The sequence below is a fragment of the Xenopus laevis genome, chromosome 4L, assembly GCF_017654675.1.
Source record: "Xenopus laevis strain J_2021 chromosome 4L, Xenopus_laevis_v10.1, whole genome shotgun sequence".
Lineage (NCBI taxonomy): Eukaryota > Metazoa > Chordata > Amphibia > Anura > Pipidae > Xenopus > Xenopus laevis.
The window spans coordinates 131,030,590-131,047,525 of NC_054377.1; the positions used below are offsets into that span (position 1 = coordinate 131,030,590).

Below are 16,936 nucleotides of genomic sequence, written 5' to 3' on the forward strand. Positions count from 1 at the left end.
AGATCTGAAATGCAGAACTCACCATATAAATTGATGTACCGGATGCAGCTCTCCACCACCAAAGGGATTGCCTGCCCAGAGTCCTAGCAGAAATACAACATGGATAATAATCACCCTCTGTTGCCAATAGTGCGTATGAAAATTCTATGTGCAAGTGAATATGTGCCTACACAAACCCTAAAACAGGTTCAAACTACTGGAAAAACTCTCTGGTCTATAGGTTCGGGGGGTACGTAACTTTTATAAAGCACAGTTTCATGTTTTACTGCCCTTATATATATGCCATGGAAGGTGGATGGTGGGAACTGGGGGGCTATGGGGTTCCTGGGAAGATCTGAAGTTTTCTGGTTGCAAGGCCTTGTACAGACCAGTAGCTACTTCATTTAAAGGTAGGCCAATCTAACTGGATTTGAAAATGGCGATCAAACCATGGTTATATGGACCACCCTAAAGCAGGCAAGTGGTCCCATGAAATGTTATAGTACCTGCATTCTGCTCCGGGCATTCCTTCTTCCTCTGACGAGACCAACAAACACAAACACACACCAGCAACAGCAGCAGCGCAGAGACATAGATAAGAGAGGAAGCGAGAGTCAGAGAGAAGCTCCAAGTCACAGAAAAAGACAGGAGAAAACTGGGGCAGGTCTTGCCCTACCACCAGAGAACCACTGGGTGAGAAAGAACCATCAGAACATACACTGTGTCTATCCTGCCCAAACACAGGGATTAGAAGAGCTGTGATGCAATACCCGCAAAGGGGGCTACACTATATAAATGGTCTTAGCCAAGAACTAAAAAACATGATATTGCATTGCTTTGTAATCAGAAATGTCCCCTTTAAAAAACGGAAAATCAGAAATACTCTATCATCTTCTAAACTAGGGGATGAATTAAAATGCCAGTAATAGAATTATGGCTTAAAGGATACTTAATTTAAGATCTCAAATAGCAGTAACTAAAAAAGCCATACTAATCACTCAGACTGGGTGGTGTTAACATCAAGGCCAATGGTGATCGATCAGGTGCTGATTGGGTTGTAAATATTAATCACATGTTATAGCTAATTATATCTGATCCTTTTCTTTAGTATATGTGTGTTTATTTAATACATGTTTGCATATGGGTGCCTCCATGACTTTTGCAATATGGACATGAGGCCAAAGCTAGGCCACTGTATAAGTAAACTTACCTTCAACATAACTATTAACTTTACCCTGTAAACAAGCCTTTAGGTATAATATACAACATGATTACTGCTGGCAACATACAAGGTAAAGTCAGTTATATAGCTGAAGGGAGGTGACAATAAGAGAGAGCTGACTCATACAGGCTGTCTAGATTTGGAACTCTTCAGATACTTGCAGGTGTCCCGGGGGAACCAATAGGTAATAATTATGCATAAAATATACACCAAAACTGAGAATTTACTTTATTAAAAAAGCATTTTTGATGTGGTAAAAGATATTTACACACAATCGGCACATGATAGATCTGTAAAAGATCTATTGATCTCAGAGACATTTACCAGGAGTCTCTAAGGATCAGTGTCGGACTGGGACACTAGGGGCACATCCAAAAATCTTAGACCAGGGGCAAACTCTCAGTACTATTATTCTTCCTCTCCTCACTCAACCTCTATTGTCCTAGTCTCTTTTCTATGCATACTATAATCTATTATCCCATCTATTTAGCCTCTTTGTTCTCATGGAAATAGGGAATGGCCATGAAATAGGGCAAATGCTTAGCAGCATGAGGGGCCACTGACACCTGGGCCCACCAGGAGTTTTCCTGGTATCCTGGTAGGTTAGTCTGACACTGTGAGAATGTAAGAATATGATGAATAATTCACAGGCGTATACTGTACATCTGAGCATTCATGTGTTCTGCTCTGTACTGAGCCAGTCATGGTGCTGTTAGACTTACATTCCATCATAAATCTGCCTGGTGCCATTAATCTATAGGTCATTAATGTGCACTGAGGAAAGATACTGGCATCTTGGTGTATAGTACTAAGCTGCTAATACAATGCTTTCCAGTTAATGGCCAGACTGGCACAAGCATGCCGATAACTCCGGACTCCGGGCACGATCCATAAGTGCAGGGAAAATGTTGTGCCAGACCCAGAGGGTACATCTAAGCAGGCCCGGACTGGCAATCTGTGGGCTCTGGCAAATGCCAGAGGGGCTGCTATAAGGTGCCATAGAAAGTCAGTATTTAGTGGGCTGGTAGGGGCTGTTTGGGCCTCTGTGTACCTGAAATTCCAGGGCCTATTTTGATTCTCAATCCGGACCTGCATCTATCACCCGTAACCTTTTTTACCCGCGAGCCACATTCAAATGTAAAAAGAATAAAGGATATAATTGGCTATTTAGTAGCCCTGTGTGGACTGGCGGCCTACAAGAGGGTATGTTTGCCCATAAATCTGGTTTTTAGACAACCAAAACTTGCCTCCAAGCCTGGAATTCAAAAATAAGCACCTGCTTTGGGCCACTGAGAGCAACATCCAAGGGGTTGGAGAGCAACATGTTGCTCACTAGCCCACTGGTTGGGGACCACTGATCTAGGGGAAAGGTGCCATGAGAGGGCTGCTGTATGTGTTAATCAGTTCCAAGCCTTGCGTACGATTTCTGATCATTTCTGACATGGCTCACGAAGAATTAAGGACAAACACTATTTTTACTACTATGAGTATTTTTTATGACACTTCCACAGTTTATCCTTTATTAAGTATGGCTGCAATTGGAGGTACCACTAGCTGACCCACAGACGTTATTATGAGGCTCCTCAGGACAGAACAAGATACAGAAAGACTGAGCTCAACACACAGGGCCAGCAGTGAGAAGGGAGCGGTGCATAGAAAGTCAGAGGCAGCAGAGCAGACTCAGCCCTCACACAGCACCCTCTGCTGGTACCTTAATGAACAGCTCCATGTTTCCATTAAAGAGCTTAAGGTTATAGGACGACCGAGGTCGGGGTTTCCTCATTTTCTGGGGCTTAGGGGGGAGAGATGGGGGCCTGGTGGAAAGGGAACAATGTATCAAATACACCAGAGAACACATATGAAAATGTCTGAGGTTTTCAAATAAGGCATGGAAGAACATCACAATGAAAATACTGGCAAAGATACACCCTCCAGGATGCACTGTAATGATGATGGGTCAGAGGGGGGATTTTTATCAGCGTTGTAAATATGAAAAGGTTTAATCAGAATTAATTGACCTCCCTACAAAAAAAAACAGCTTTGAAATTGTGTTTAAAACAAACAAACAAACTGGCAAAGCAAACTGTTTTATGTATGGTCTGCTTAAAGGAGTGGTTTAGCTTAAAGTTAATTTTTAGTATGTTATAGAATGGCCAATTCCAAGCAAATTTTCAATTGGTTTTCATTATTTATTTTCTAAAGTTTTTATTTATTTACCTTCTTCTTCTGACTCTTTCCAGCTTTCAAATAGGGGATCACTGACCCCATCTAAAAACCAATGGCCTGTAAGGCTACAAATGTTTTGTTACTGTTACTTTTTATTACAGCATCCTTCTATTCAGGCTTCTCCTATTCATATTCCAGTCTCTTATTTAAATTAACGCATGGTTGCTAGGTTAATTAGGACCTTAGCAACCAGCTTGCTGAAACTACAGACTGGAGAGCTGCTGAATTAAAAGCTAAATAGCTCAAAAACCACAAGTAATAAGTGAATGCCAATTGCAAATTGTCTCATAATATCACTCTCTACGCCATACTAAAAATTAACTAAAGGTGAACAACCCCTTTAATAGGCCAAAAGTGGGTGGGCAAAATTAATGGCAAACAGAATTTTCTACCACAGTTAATCCGCTGCCAAGTCTTTACCAACTTGTTACCAGTAACCAGGGCCGGGCCGGGCACAACAGAGAGAAAGGAGACAGAGGGGAGGGAGGGTGAGCAATGAAGAGGAGGGAGGGGACAGCGACAGAGGGGAGGTAAGGGCGAAGGGAGAGGAGAGCGATGGAGGGGACAGCGATGGAGGGAAGGGTGACAGGAGGGAGGGGTGGGTGACAGAGGGGAGGGAAGGGAGTAAGACTGAGGGGTGAGGATTAGGGGCGGGCAGAAGACAGTTTTAGAGGTAGCTGCCCAGTGCCCCCCAATCAATGCACCATAGGCGGTTGCCTCTTCTGCCTACCCCTAGTTCCGGCCCTGCCAGTGACTAACAATAGGTTACCAAACCAGTAATGTACCAGATCAATGGGCAGAGAGTATAATAGAACTAGAACCAGTGATAAAGCATCACATATTTTCAGGCCTGCTTCCCAATAATATCTTCGTGGTAAGTTATAGAGAGTTTCACTTGATAACAGACTTACCTAGTGGTTCCATAGTCTGCTCGTTCTCCTGGAAGGAAAACAGACATACATTTATCAAATCACTGAAAATTACAATTGTTGATTTATAAATACCAGACACATCATAAGAAAAGGACCAATATATTCTAACACCATTTTTACCTGATCAAACCTAATAACCCTGTCCTTGCAGCCAGAAAATACACATTTGCTAATGAGTCTCTCACCTTCTCCTAGAGTCTGTTTCAGAAGGTCGTGTTTGGCCTGAAGCTTTGTGATAAGGTTACTGCCATTCAAGTACTCTTTAAACTTCTAGAGGTGAGAAGAGACGAGATGGGTGAGCGATGCATGAAATGACAAGTCAGACAAACAGGATTTATAGAACGGATATGTGCAGTTAAGTGAGATCAATGTTCTCCATGTTATTCTGCATGGGCGGATACAATTGTATTCCAGAGTTGCTGATCATTCATATTTGTAGGGCACAAGGCTATTCTGCTCTCAGAAAAATTGTTATTATCTCCCCCTATGCGTAAGTGCCATATTACAAAGTGATAACACATGAAGGAAGAGCGCTGCATAGCAGTTAATTCAGCTCTTCCAACTGTCATGTAAAGACAAGTCAAGGAGAGTTCAATTTATAAAACAGGGTACCCCTGCAAAAATGAAAAGGTTTCAAATATGAGACCTGTTAAGCAGATTGCTTGGGAACTGTTAACCAGAATGCTTGGGATGTGGGGGCTTCTGGAAACAGGATCTTTCTGTAATTTGAATCGCAATACCCTAAATCTACTAAAAACGATAAGTTTAAACCAACCCAAAAGAACTGTTTGCCTCCAATACGGATTAATTATACCTAAGTCAAGTACAAGCTACTGTTTCATTATTATAGAGAAAACGGTAATCATTTTTAAAAATGTTAATTATTTGATTACAATGGAGTCTATGGGAAATGTCCTGCCTCTAATTCAGATTTTCTGGATAACGGGTTTCCAGATAATGGTTCCCATACTTGTACACAATAAGTAGCCATAAACATTGTTTTATATGAGCTCATCAATTGAACTTGTAAAAAGGTCCATAAGCATGAATTCGAACTTCATGTCAAAAAGTATGCAGGGTATTTTCCCTTTAACCAAACCACAGAGCTCCCATAAAACAACTAACCCTTACAAAGAGACAAGTTTATTCATTAATCAGTAGTTGCAATTAAAAATCAATTCTGTTAGCCAGTAACAAGGTATCACTTTAATTATAGAGTATAGTGGCGAGAAGGGTTGCGTAAAGCATATTACTCTTACAATATAAGAAACAGATGCCTATCATTCCATTATTCAATTTCTTTTATAGACTAAGATAACATTTATGGACACTGCACAAATAAACTTGCATATTACTGCTGTTTTAGGGTTCCAAGCCATGTGACTACATTAATGGCTTATAATGGGCAACGGAATGTAGAACTCAATGATGTGTTATTTTTCCATAGTAAGGAACATATGGTGCTTGATGGACCACAATGATTACTGGCAGTGTTTCTATCTTATCCTAACAATGTTAAAGACTGATTATCTGTTCTCCATGTTATTCTGCATGGGCAGATACAATTGTATTCCAGAGTTCCTGATCATTCATATTTGTAGGGCACAAGGCTATTCTGCTCTCAGAAAAATAGTTATTATCTCCCCCTATGCGTAAGTGCCATATTACAAAGTGATAACACATGAAGGAAGAGCGCTGCATAGCAGTTAATTCAGCTTATCCAACTGTCATGTAAAGACAAGTCAAGGAGAGTTCAATTTATAAAACAGGGTACCCCTGCAAAAATGAAAAGGATTCAAATATGAGACCTGTTAACCAGATTGCTTGGGTACTGTTAACCAGAATGCTTGGGAAGTGGGGGCTTCTGGAAACAGGATCTTTCTGTTATTTGAATGGCAATACCCTAAATCTACTAAAAACTATAAGATTAAACCAACCCAAAAGTATGGGGGGTATTTTCCCTTTAACCAAACCACAGAGCTCCCATAAAACAACTAACCCTTACAAAGAGACAAATTTATTCATTAATCAGTAGTTGCAATTAAAAATCAATTCTGTTAGCCAGTAACAAGGTATCACTTTAATTATAGAGTATAGTGGTGAGAAGGGTTGCGTAAAGCATATTACTCTTACAATAGAAGAAACAGATGCCTATCATTCCATTATTCAATTTCTTTTATAGACTAAGATAACATTTATGGACACTGCACAAATAAACTTGCATATTACTGCTGTTTTAGGGTTCCAAGCCATGTGACTACATTAATGGCTTATAATGGGCAATGGAATGTAGAACTCAATGATGTGCTATTTTTCCATAGTAAGGAACATATGGTGCTTGATGGACCACAACGATTACTGCCAGTGTTTCTATCTTATCCTAACAATATTAAAGGCTGATTATCTTTCAGGTTATCTGGTAATCTCTCAGAGCAGAAACTCTGGAATAATGTGAGTCCTAATGTATATGTGTTCTATGTGCACCACATACAAAAGAGTAATATTTGTTATTCAGTAAAATGAAAGAATGGATCAAGGTTCTGGATACGTTTGCAAGGCAATGTATATAAATATGCATTCATCAGATTTTGTTTTGTCACACCATGATGCAATGTGTAACAACTGGCTGTAATATTCATAACCTGACTACAATATATCATAGAGGTCTCCTCACAGAGAAGTAAAAGCTCTCAGTCTCTTGCTGGTTGGCCCTTCTTTTGGAGATGTTGAGTTTACTCATATAGGTCTCAGAGGCAGCCGATTTAATGGATTCTGTAGAGCGGCTATGCTGGAAGGCATCTGACACATCAAAGTCCTCCACAGTCAGCATGTCCTGCAGGGTCTGCATGGTGGCATCTAGTGTCTTCCGCACCTATCAAGACAAGCATTACTAATCTTTGATGAGAGTAAAAATGTTTAAGAAGAAGTCAGTAAAATGAGAAGCAATACAAATTAACTCATAAGCAATGTCCACTCTAAATAGCACCTAGGGAACATGAATTAGTTACAGGACTTTGATACTTAGAAGGAACCAGACTCACTTCCTCGTTCTCTATCTTCAAGGTGGTGAGACGTGATTGCAGCTGGTGATATCGCATGAGGAGCTCCATCTGTACTGGCTGCTGGGCACTCACCTGGCAAACCTGCAATGGAAGACCCAACAAGAACATCACAGAGTAGCCATTATCCAGAGAAACAAGAGGACCTTAGGGACCCAAGGGCCCAAAGATGTTTTAAGGTGCAGTTGCTTATTGATATAGTACTAATGGAACCCTGAGGATTGCTGAGACATCATAAAAACAATTTCTAAAACTCTGCCTGGTAGGGATGCACCGAATCCACTATTTTGGATTTGGCCGAACCCCTGAATCCTTCCTGAAAGATTCGGCCGAATACCGAACCGAATCCGAATCCTAATTTGCATATGCAAATTAGGGGTGGGAAGGGGAAAACCTTTTTTACTTCCTTTTTTTGTGTAAAAAAGTCATGCGTTTTCCCTCCACACCCCGGCATTTGGCTGAATCCTGCTGAAAAAGGCCGAATCCTGGCCGAATCCCGAACCGAATCCTGGATTCGGTGCATCCCTACTGCCTGGGTACTAAAGTATATATGAAGAACACACACTCTGAGACCAAGGTTTAACAACTTTTTTTTTTGTTGCTTGAGAAAAAGATGGAACTCTATAGACGAGTCTTCTTTAGCCTTAAATGCTTCTGCCACTTTTACTACTACAAAAGCTTTAGGTCAGACACTTTCTACCCAGTGCTCAGTGCTCTACTTTTTTGGGTTGAACTAAATATGAGAAATGCCAAGTCACATCTTAAACATACCTCGTCCCCCATATGAGGCTGATAGTCAAATTTGAGTGGGGGGCAAAAGACCTGGTTGTACAAGTCCATGATTTTGTGCTTGTCACTGCGGGCATCGAGATTATCCACCGCATTCTCAATGATATCAAGGCCTTCGTGCCGCGAGGTCTCCAGATTATATTCAGCAGAGAGATATGTGCGAAAGGTGCGGGCAAGGCTTGCATGGAAGCCAAGGTCAGAGCACTGCATAGAGGATAGAAGAAGAGTCATAGGGTCCCTATCAGTAATAAAAAGACATAACAACAAAGACAAAATTGCACAAATAAAAAGTATTTGTTAGTAAAGCGTTAGTAAAACATAATGGAGATCTTTTATGAACCATAGATACATAAGCTAAAATAGACTAGAGACAAGTGTGCAACAGAATTCAAGTTAATACCCATGCTCCGTTGTGCAGCAAAATAATGAACGTTTGGAATGGGAATGATGGAATATCTGAAACTCCAGATCCTTTGTCAGTGCATTGGTTCAAGCACTTCCAAGGCCACTCTAAACTCTATGCAATTCCACCTTTTCAACCAGGCTTAATTAGTGTGTAAGCTCCAACAACTAAGGCCTCCTACCTCTATGTATGTCTTTGTAATCACGCTGCAAGCTATTTTTATTTTTTTTAATCCCTATTGTGCCACTCTGTGGAATTCAAGTACATACATCTGCAATGCACTTCTATATATTTAATATAGAATATTTTGTACCTGCAAATCATAAATGCTCTCTGCAGGTTTCTCTCTGGCTCAGCTTGGCTGGCAGCCGTCCTTGATAGAATCTGCTAATTTCTACTCCTTCTTTTCCTCCTCCAGTCAGCAATCTGCCTCCTGCGCCCGGCACTTCTTACTGCCAGGCTCTATTTATGTTGCTTGTGCAAGTGCTTATAAATAAGAAGGGTTTAAGCAGAGGCAGCCAGATAGCCAAGCTGAATTGGTAAAAGTGTTGGAGTAAAGACCAAGGGCAAGGGTTTGTGGAACAACTGCAAGTATTCCGTTGCCCAGGTGATAAGTAGCTCAGCGGGGTGGGGGAACAAAACACTGAAAGATGCACACAATCACTTGTATGATAATCGCCTGTAAGATTTGGGGGCCCATTTACTTAGCTTGAGTAAAGGAATAGAATAAAAAAAACTTCGAATTTCGAATGTTTTTTTTGGCTACTACGACCATCGAATGGGCTACTTCGACTACGAATCGAAAGAACTAAAAATCGTTCGACTATTCGACCATTCGATAGTCGAAGTACTGTCTCTTTAAAAAAAAAACTTCGACCCCCTAGTTCGCCACCTAAAACCTACCAAAGTAAATGTTAGCCTATGGGGAAGGTCCCCATAGGCTTTTCTATCTTTTTTTGGTCGAAGAAAAATCGTTTGATCGATGGATTAAAATCCAATTGGGTAAATCCTTCGACTTCGATATTCGAAGTCGAAGGATTTCAATTCGGCAGTCGAATATCGAGGGTTAATTAACCCTCGATATTCGACCATAAGTAAATTTGCCTTGTCCACTGAGAACCAGTGCTTGTAGTCATTCACCACAAATGGGAGAGATCTCTTTTGTTCTGGTCCACGCAAAAGCAGCACAACCTATGATGTTCTGTGCATTTACACCCAGCTACCCCAGCTGATTCCCTTAGCTTAGACAAGTGATCCCCAACCAGTAGCTCGTGAGCAACATGTTGCTCTCCAACCCCTTGGATGTTGCTCCCAGGGACCTCAAAGCAGGTGCTTATTTTTGAATTCCAGGCTTGGAAGCAGGTTTTGGTTGCATAAAAACTAAGTATATTGCCAAATAGAGCCTCCTGTAGGCTGCCAGTCCACATGGGGGTACCAAATAGCCAATCACAGTCCTTATTTGGCACCCAAGGGACTTTTTCATGCTTGTGTTGCTCCCCAACTCTTTTTACATTTGAATGTGGCTCACGGGTAGAGTTGCCACCTGGCCGGTATTTTACCGGCCTGGCCGGTAAAAATTATGCTTGATGCCAATGTTATTAATAGGAAAAAACGGCAAGTATATAGGAAGGCCGGTATTTTTTTCCAGAAAAGGTGGCAACCCTACTCACGGGTAAAAAAAGGTTGGGGACCCCTGGCTTAGACCAACACAACCACATCCAGCTGCTTTGTACTGTACACAAATGTTCCTGTAAAAATTCCAAAGGAATTATAGGCGCTTAAGGGTTTACTTTGAAGAAAGTGCACCTCTATGCCGTATAGTGTATAATTTATAATAGTCACTAACATTAACTCAACCTGCCTTTTATTTATTTTCCGTTCAAAACACACATCCCCCATCCAATCACCTTCCCACCCCCATCTACTGGTTCCAAGTAAAAGGGCCTAGAGAAAGCCATTGTGCTCACCGGGAATTACTGATGCATTTATTGTTATCTAGAATGGAAAAAAAGAACAATGAGCTCAAGTCAACTGACTTTTTCCTTTCGTACATCACATGCATTCCGAACCTGGCTCCCTGCCGATTCCTCTCTCACAGCGATTTGACTGAGAGCGAGTCTGCTTCAGCTGATCAACATCTCTGGCATGAACAGACCAACCGCCTGATGTAACGCTTTCAATAACAACATGGCATATGCAATGTGTAATTAACAAACACACTGCAAGCTATTTCCCAACCAACCCCCTGAAAATCATCTGTGTTTCACCAGAAAGCAGTATGTTTATTTAATAATGCCTTGGCTTTCACATTGCAGGGCTCTTTGGTCCAAGCTATGAATATGAATGATTGGAAGTTCAACTGGAAACAATGGCTTTGAGACAACAGGTGAAGGTTGTTCATACACCAGATCAATAATGTCTGCTTGTTGTGTGCTCCAGTTCTCTGACTTTCCTCAGGGACAGTCTCAGCATCATATTTGGTGACAGATTGCTTCCTTCCCATAATTAAGGACTTGCCTGTTCGTACAGCCATTTACTACTGCCATTTCAGTTAATAATTATAACATTTATAAAAAATGATCTTAATGTTACCGGTTTATTGATACGTTTTCTCAGCCTCTGGAACCAGGTCCCCCCATGCTGTTTTAAATGGGTCGCCACAATCCCCTTTAATATAGTGACATTTATATATAAATAATATCTATTATATATATTATTATTGATAAAATAAAGTTCATCATGGGTTTTAAACCAGCCTGTGGGTCCTGAAATTAAGTGTTTGGGTCCCCTAAGAATAAACGCTAATTTAAACTGACCAATATGATACTGAAAAGGTAGCCCTTCGCTAACATACATAGGAACTGTGATTTGGGATCCTATTGGGGCCTCTCAGGTACAAATATCAAATCACAACAACATTAGGAGTCAGAGTTGCCTTCAAGTAAAATATAAAAATATAAAAAAAATATGTGTGTTGTTAACAGCCTACAATGATTAGCCCCTGGTTGGCTCCAATGAAATACTTCTTCATTTATAGAGTGCTGCTGAACAGGGATAGACTGACAGGGTCAATTCTTTTTTTTCCCTGCATGAGCAATGAATGCAAAGTAAGCAGTCACATCTGATCTCAGTGGCCCATACAGCACATACAGGCACACGTAGATAAGCAGCTCCATGCCCCACAAGGGAATCAGACACCTGGGCTCCAGACTTCTCTGACAGCAAAACTCGCTGAAATCCATCAGAGATAGGAGGTAATTAGAGCAGCAAAAAAGGAGCAAGATGAGGCCTCATCAGGCATCTGAAGGGCTGAAAAATGAAGCCATCTGCTTCACCCCTGCAGGGATAGAGCAGCAGAGAGAAACAAAGATAGGGAGGTTCTTTTAAACATCTGCAATGAACCCGCATGTCTCCTTTTAGTATCGCAACAGAAATAATGAAGAAAAATACAAAACCAGTGGAAGACAAGGAAAGATATATGGAGTAGGGACAACCTGCAGTTTTCAACATGTTGCAAACTACAACCCCCAGTACCCCACAGAATGGCCTATAGCAGGGGTGTCCAAACTTTTGGCTCGCCGGGCCACATTGGAAAAAGAAAAATTGTCTGGGGCCACACATGAAATACACAAACACGTTTGATTTGTAAAAGTAAAGGAAATACACATAAAAGAACTACAATGCCAGGTGGATAACTAGATGCATCTATACACTGGAATATGGGACACCTGGATATTTAATAGACATATTATTATATTATTATTACTAACTGGGCAATGGGCAGAGTCCCCCCTCCTCCTATTTCCTCGGGAACCAAGCGTTTCAAGCTGGGCCGCATTCATATGCATCCTGGGCCGCACGTGGCCCTCGGGCCGCAGTTTGGACACCCCTGGCCTATAGTAACAAGTATGATTGCCACTAGGATTACCGGCCTGAAAATTATGGTTGATCCCTATATTATTAATAGGGAAAAAAGATAAATATATAGGAAGGCCAGTATTTTTTTCCAGAAAATGTGGCAACATGGAGAGAACTGGAGGTTTCCCACTCCTGAGAGACAGTTAAATCAAACAAGAGAAGGGGGAGTAAAAAGTAATAGAGGGACCCAACAGCATCAGGAAAGAGGGAGAAATATGCTCACATCTATCAGGTCAGACACATCATGGATGTAGTATTTGCTGATGCAGCCATTGGTAGCGGCCAAGTTGAGGAGATACTCATTCCTGGCTTTTGTGCACTTCAGTTTGTTTTCAGAGTACTTGGCTTGTCTCTAAAAGCAGAAAAAAAACAGTTAACAAAAGACCCTCAACTTGCCCCCCAGAAAAGGCTGTGCTGTTACTCAGGCTCTGCAAAAAATAACCGTCAGAATTGTGTTTCAGTGATATCTATGGAAATGTTGATGATACTAACTGCAGAAATTTGTGCTGACATTGTTACCAATGGAAACCCAAAAGCTACACAACTTGCTGCCAAGAAAATAACATTTCCATATACAAATATTGGTGTGAATCTATTGCTGCAACACACTTTTTCCTTCATCTTTTCAATCTTCTTGACCGAGCTGCGTCTCTGTGGTCTCTCCTCAAGCCTCAGGGCATTGGAGCCGAGCTCCACCACTTTGCTAAACTGCTTCTCCTCCTGCTTCTCTGCATCCTTCAGTTTGCTCTCTGCACTGATGCTCTCTGCATGGTACATATGATATGTCTTCATCACCTGCACAAGACACAAAAACACTGAGGGAGTTATTTACTAAATTTAAAATTTATCTGGTCTGGCTTTCTGAGTCAAAAACTAAAATTTTTTTGGGAAATTATAGTTTCTAAATAATTATACCCCGATGCTGAAAAAAGCCAGAATCTGAAAATCCGCCATCTCAAATGTCATGTATAAGTCAATGGGAGATGCCCCTTTCCCAATTTGAAGATATGATGGTTTGCGCTGGGTTTAGCCCAATGATCCAATAAACCCGTAAAAAGCAAGCGATTGAGGAAAAAAGTCTGAAAAAATAATATGATTCAGGTTTTTTCTCAGTTTTTTCGGGTTTTTCCCTAGGGTTGCCACCTGTCTGGTTTTGACCCAGACAGCCCGGTATTTTGAGAGGCTGCCTGGGTCTATACTTCCTGCCCGGTTTTCCAAATAAGGAAAACCGGGCGGGATTCCCTTGATTGACACAGCGTTTGGCCAATCGCTGATCGCTGCATCATAGCCCCTCCCACTGACGTCACGTGTCCGCTCACTGACATCACAGACATGCCCACTGACATCACAGACACGCCCACTGACGTCACGGACCCCCCCGCCCGGTCTCAGCCAGACATAAAGGTGGCAACCCTATTTTTCCCCCATCCAATTTATTTGAGTTATTTTATTAATAAATAAGCAAACGTGGGGATGGGGGTTTGGTTGAGCTTTTTTTATTTAAATTATGAGATAAATTTGGATTTTAGTAAATAACCCCCCTAATCTTCCATCTGAGTTTTACTGAGCAATACTGAATAATAATGCAGACACGGGTATGTGACCTGTTAAGCAGAATACTTTGGACCTGTGGTTTTCTTTATCTTTCTGTAATTTGGATCGCCATACCTTAAAATAATTTGCCTCCAATAAGGATTAATTATAGCTTAGTTGGGGTCAAGTACAAGGTACTGTTTAATTATTACAATGAAAAGAAAATCATTTTTAAAAATTCTAATTATTTGATTAAAATGGAGTCTATGGGAGACGGCCTTCCTGTAATTCAGAGCTTTCTGGATAACGGATTTCCGGATAATGAATCCTATACCTGCATAATAAAATATATATATATTTGCTGTACAGGCTTAGATGAACTTGTCTCTGCTAATGCTACACCTGAAGTACAGGTATGGGATCCAGAAATTCATTATCTAGAAAGTTCCAGCTGGCAATGCCAAAATATGATATGTAAGCCATATCCTTACTGAATTCTTGTCAGGAGAACTATAATAAAGATAATGAAAGTATGGGCTAGGCAGGACAACCAGTGAACAGTGGAAGTTTAAGCAAGACCAAAACCTCAAGCTAAGGCAATTATGTTTTAGAAGCTACAGAATAAAAAAAAGGATTGTACATTAAGCCCGCAGAATTTTTACATTATGATATTGGGACAGGGAGGGCACATTTATCCATGTCCTCATGCAGAATAATTTCCCACATTTAACTTGATCTCACATACACAGCAAGAACCATTGGCCAACCAAATACAGAAAACAAAAACATGAATTAAACATATATTAACCAACAAAAATAAGTCATTGTGTATAATGCAAAGATCAGTTATGGGATCCGTTATCTGGAAACCCGTTATCCAGAGAGCACCGAATTACGGGAAGGCCATCTCCCATAGACTGCATTTTGATCAAATAATTCTAATTTTTAAAAATGATTTCCTTTTCCTCTATAACAATAAAACAGCAGCATACTTGATCCCAACTAAGATAAAATGTATTGGTTTATTTAATGTTGAAATTATTTTTTGGTAAACTTGAGGTTTGCAGATCCAAAGTACAGAAAGAACCTTTATCATGAAAACCCCAGGTCCCAAGCATTCTGCATAACAAGTCCCATACGTGTACAACAGACACAGCTGTGGGCTGTAGTTGGAGGCAAGATGGCGGAGGAAAAATAGGAAGAAGTCAACCATAAGGTTTGTGAATAAGGTTTGGGAAGCACAAAGCATTGAAGGTTGGAAATACAGATTATGGAGGGCAGATGGTTTGCTAAAAGGATAATGCCACTGGTGTCCCGCCTTAAAATGACATTGTACAACTTCTCTACCAACATCAGTGGCATCAACAAAAGCAGGACCCCAACTCAACCTTCATTAGCAGAAACCTACAATGGACACATTTAGGGGCACTAACTTCACTTTAACAGGGATGTTGTACTCAAGATTTATACAACAGCCTTTGAAAAAAAATATACTTAGAGGTCATTCTTACAGAGGTTTAGTAAAACTACATAAGAATAAGGATGGTAATAAGAGGAAAGGTGTAGTAGCAGTAGAAGAGGACTAAGCCAGTAAAAGGAATTAAACAGGTGCAGGGGGCTCCCGCTCCATGTGCCACTCACCGTATACAGCTCATTAGTGACCTTTGCCAGCTCTTCGTGCATCTGTTGTCCAATTTCTTTGCTCTGCAAGACACAATATAGAAATTTTAAATAGGCAACAATCCCTATACTGAGTCTCAGAAAATGAAACAAGTGACTGCTGAAAGATGCCCAGAAATCCCAGTGGCCGTTCCTATCTGTCTAGGACAAACTCAGTAAAGGCTGCCCACACCGAACCAATGTGGGTACAGAATAGTAATGACATTGTCTCATAGTCATCATCATTTAGGGCTGAGCAGGCAGGCAATATGAACCTGAATATATTAGAAATCAACCATATACAATGGGGATCAAAGGGAGCAAACTCATTAGCGTTATCCTGCAGGCAATGGAAAACACAATAAGATTTTAAATGCTGGAGAGTTTTATTGAAACCTGTTTGTGCAACGTCAGGAGCCTTTTTTTTAGTTTATTCTAAATGTATTGTTGCAGAATTGAGTGCATTAGATGTTGTGTTCTAGCATTTCCTGATAGAAAAACCCTCCCAGAAAACATTTAGGGCACTTGAGCGTCTCCCAGGGGATGCTGGGAATTTTAGTTCTGTTATAGAGCCACACCTTGACCTATATACCAGGGTTACTACAGTAATGGGTTTTCAATTATCCTGATCTGTTCACTCAGCTTCAAGTTCCATTGTTTCTGACTAATCTGTTCTTTTTCGCTTTGCCGAAAAATTCACAAAACGCATTAAAGTCATTTTTTTTTTTAAGCGCACAACAATTTTTCTCGCTCCAAATGCATTAAAGTCAATTGCCCGTTTTCTTATAGGAGTTTTTCTTTGTGGCGGCAAATTTTTGCGAAAAATTTTGCAGATTGCGAAATGCAGGATTTCACTGTGGATCCATGGCTGACGAAGATTCACAGATAATAGACTATACAACCCATATGTAATAAAAGGCACTACATTTGCCCAGATAAAGTAACCCATAGCAACCAATGAGATGCTTGCTTTTAAACAGGTGACAGGCAAAAGAAAACTTTGTTCATTAAATTACATAACCATAAGTAATCTTATTCTTAAATGTAAGAAAAGTCGGTAACGGAAAAAATATTCGTAATGCGAAAAATTATGCCTCTGTGCGAAAAAATTTGCCTTTGTGCGAATTTAATATAGCTTTTGCGAACCCGGAAAATGTTTAGCGGCCACTTCCGACAGTGGAAGAATGTTTGCGAATTTTATAGTTTGCGCCAGTGA

General features: G+C 40.6%; 1 protein-coding gene across 3 annotated transcripts in view; it reads right to left on the reverse strand.

Moving 5' to 3' along the window:
* LOC108714634 (SLIT-ROBO Rho GTPase-activating protein 3) overlaps nucleotides 1-16,936 on the reverse strand; it is a 107,970-nt gene that overhangs the window by 23,335 nt on the left and 67,699 nt on the right. Inside the window, exons 4-13 of one of the 3 annotated variants that reach the window (XM_018259033.2) lie at nucleotides 15,703-15,765; nucleotides 13,138-13,323; nucleotides 12,752-12,880; nucleotides 8,190-8,411; nucleotides 7,401-7,502; nucleotides 7,034-7,231; nucleotides 4,545-4,629; nucleotides 4,339-4,366; nucleotides 2,913-3,015; nucleotides 23-83 (exon numbers count right to left, since the gene is read on the reverse strand). In XM_018259033.2, the coding sequence (XP_018114522.1) occupies nucleotides 23-83; nucleotides 2,913-3,015; nucleotides 4,339-4,366; nucleotides 4,545-4,629; nucleotides 7,034-7,231; nucleotides 7,401-7,502; nucleotides 8,190-8,411; nucleotides 12,752-12,880; nucleotides 13,138-13,323; nucleotides 15,703-15,765 (1,177 nt within the window). Of the gene's footprint in view, nucleotides 1-22; nucleotides 84-485; nucleotides 517-2,912; nucleotides 3,016-4,338; nucleotides 4,367-4,544; nucleotides 4,630-7,033; nucleotides 7,232-7,400; nucleotides 7,503-8,189; nucleotides 8,412-12,751; nucleotides 12,881-13,137; nucleotides 13,324-15,702; nucleotides 15,766-16,936 lie in introns of all 3 variants that reach the window. The other 2 variants (XM_018259034.2, XR_001935390.2) reach the window with 2 other exon arrangements.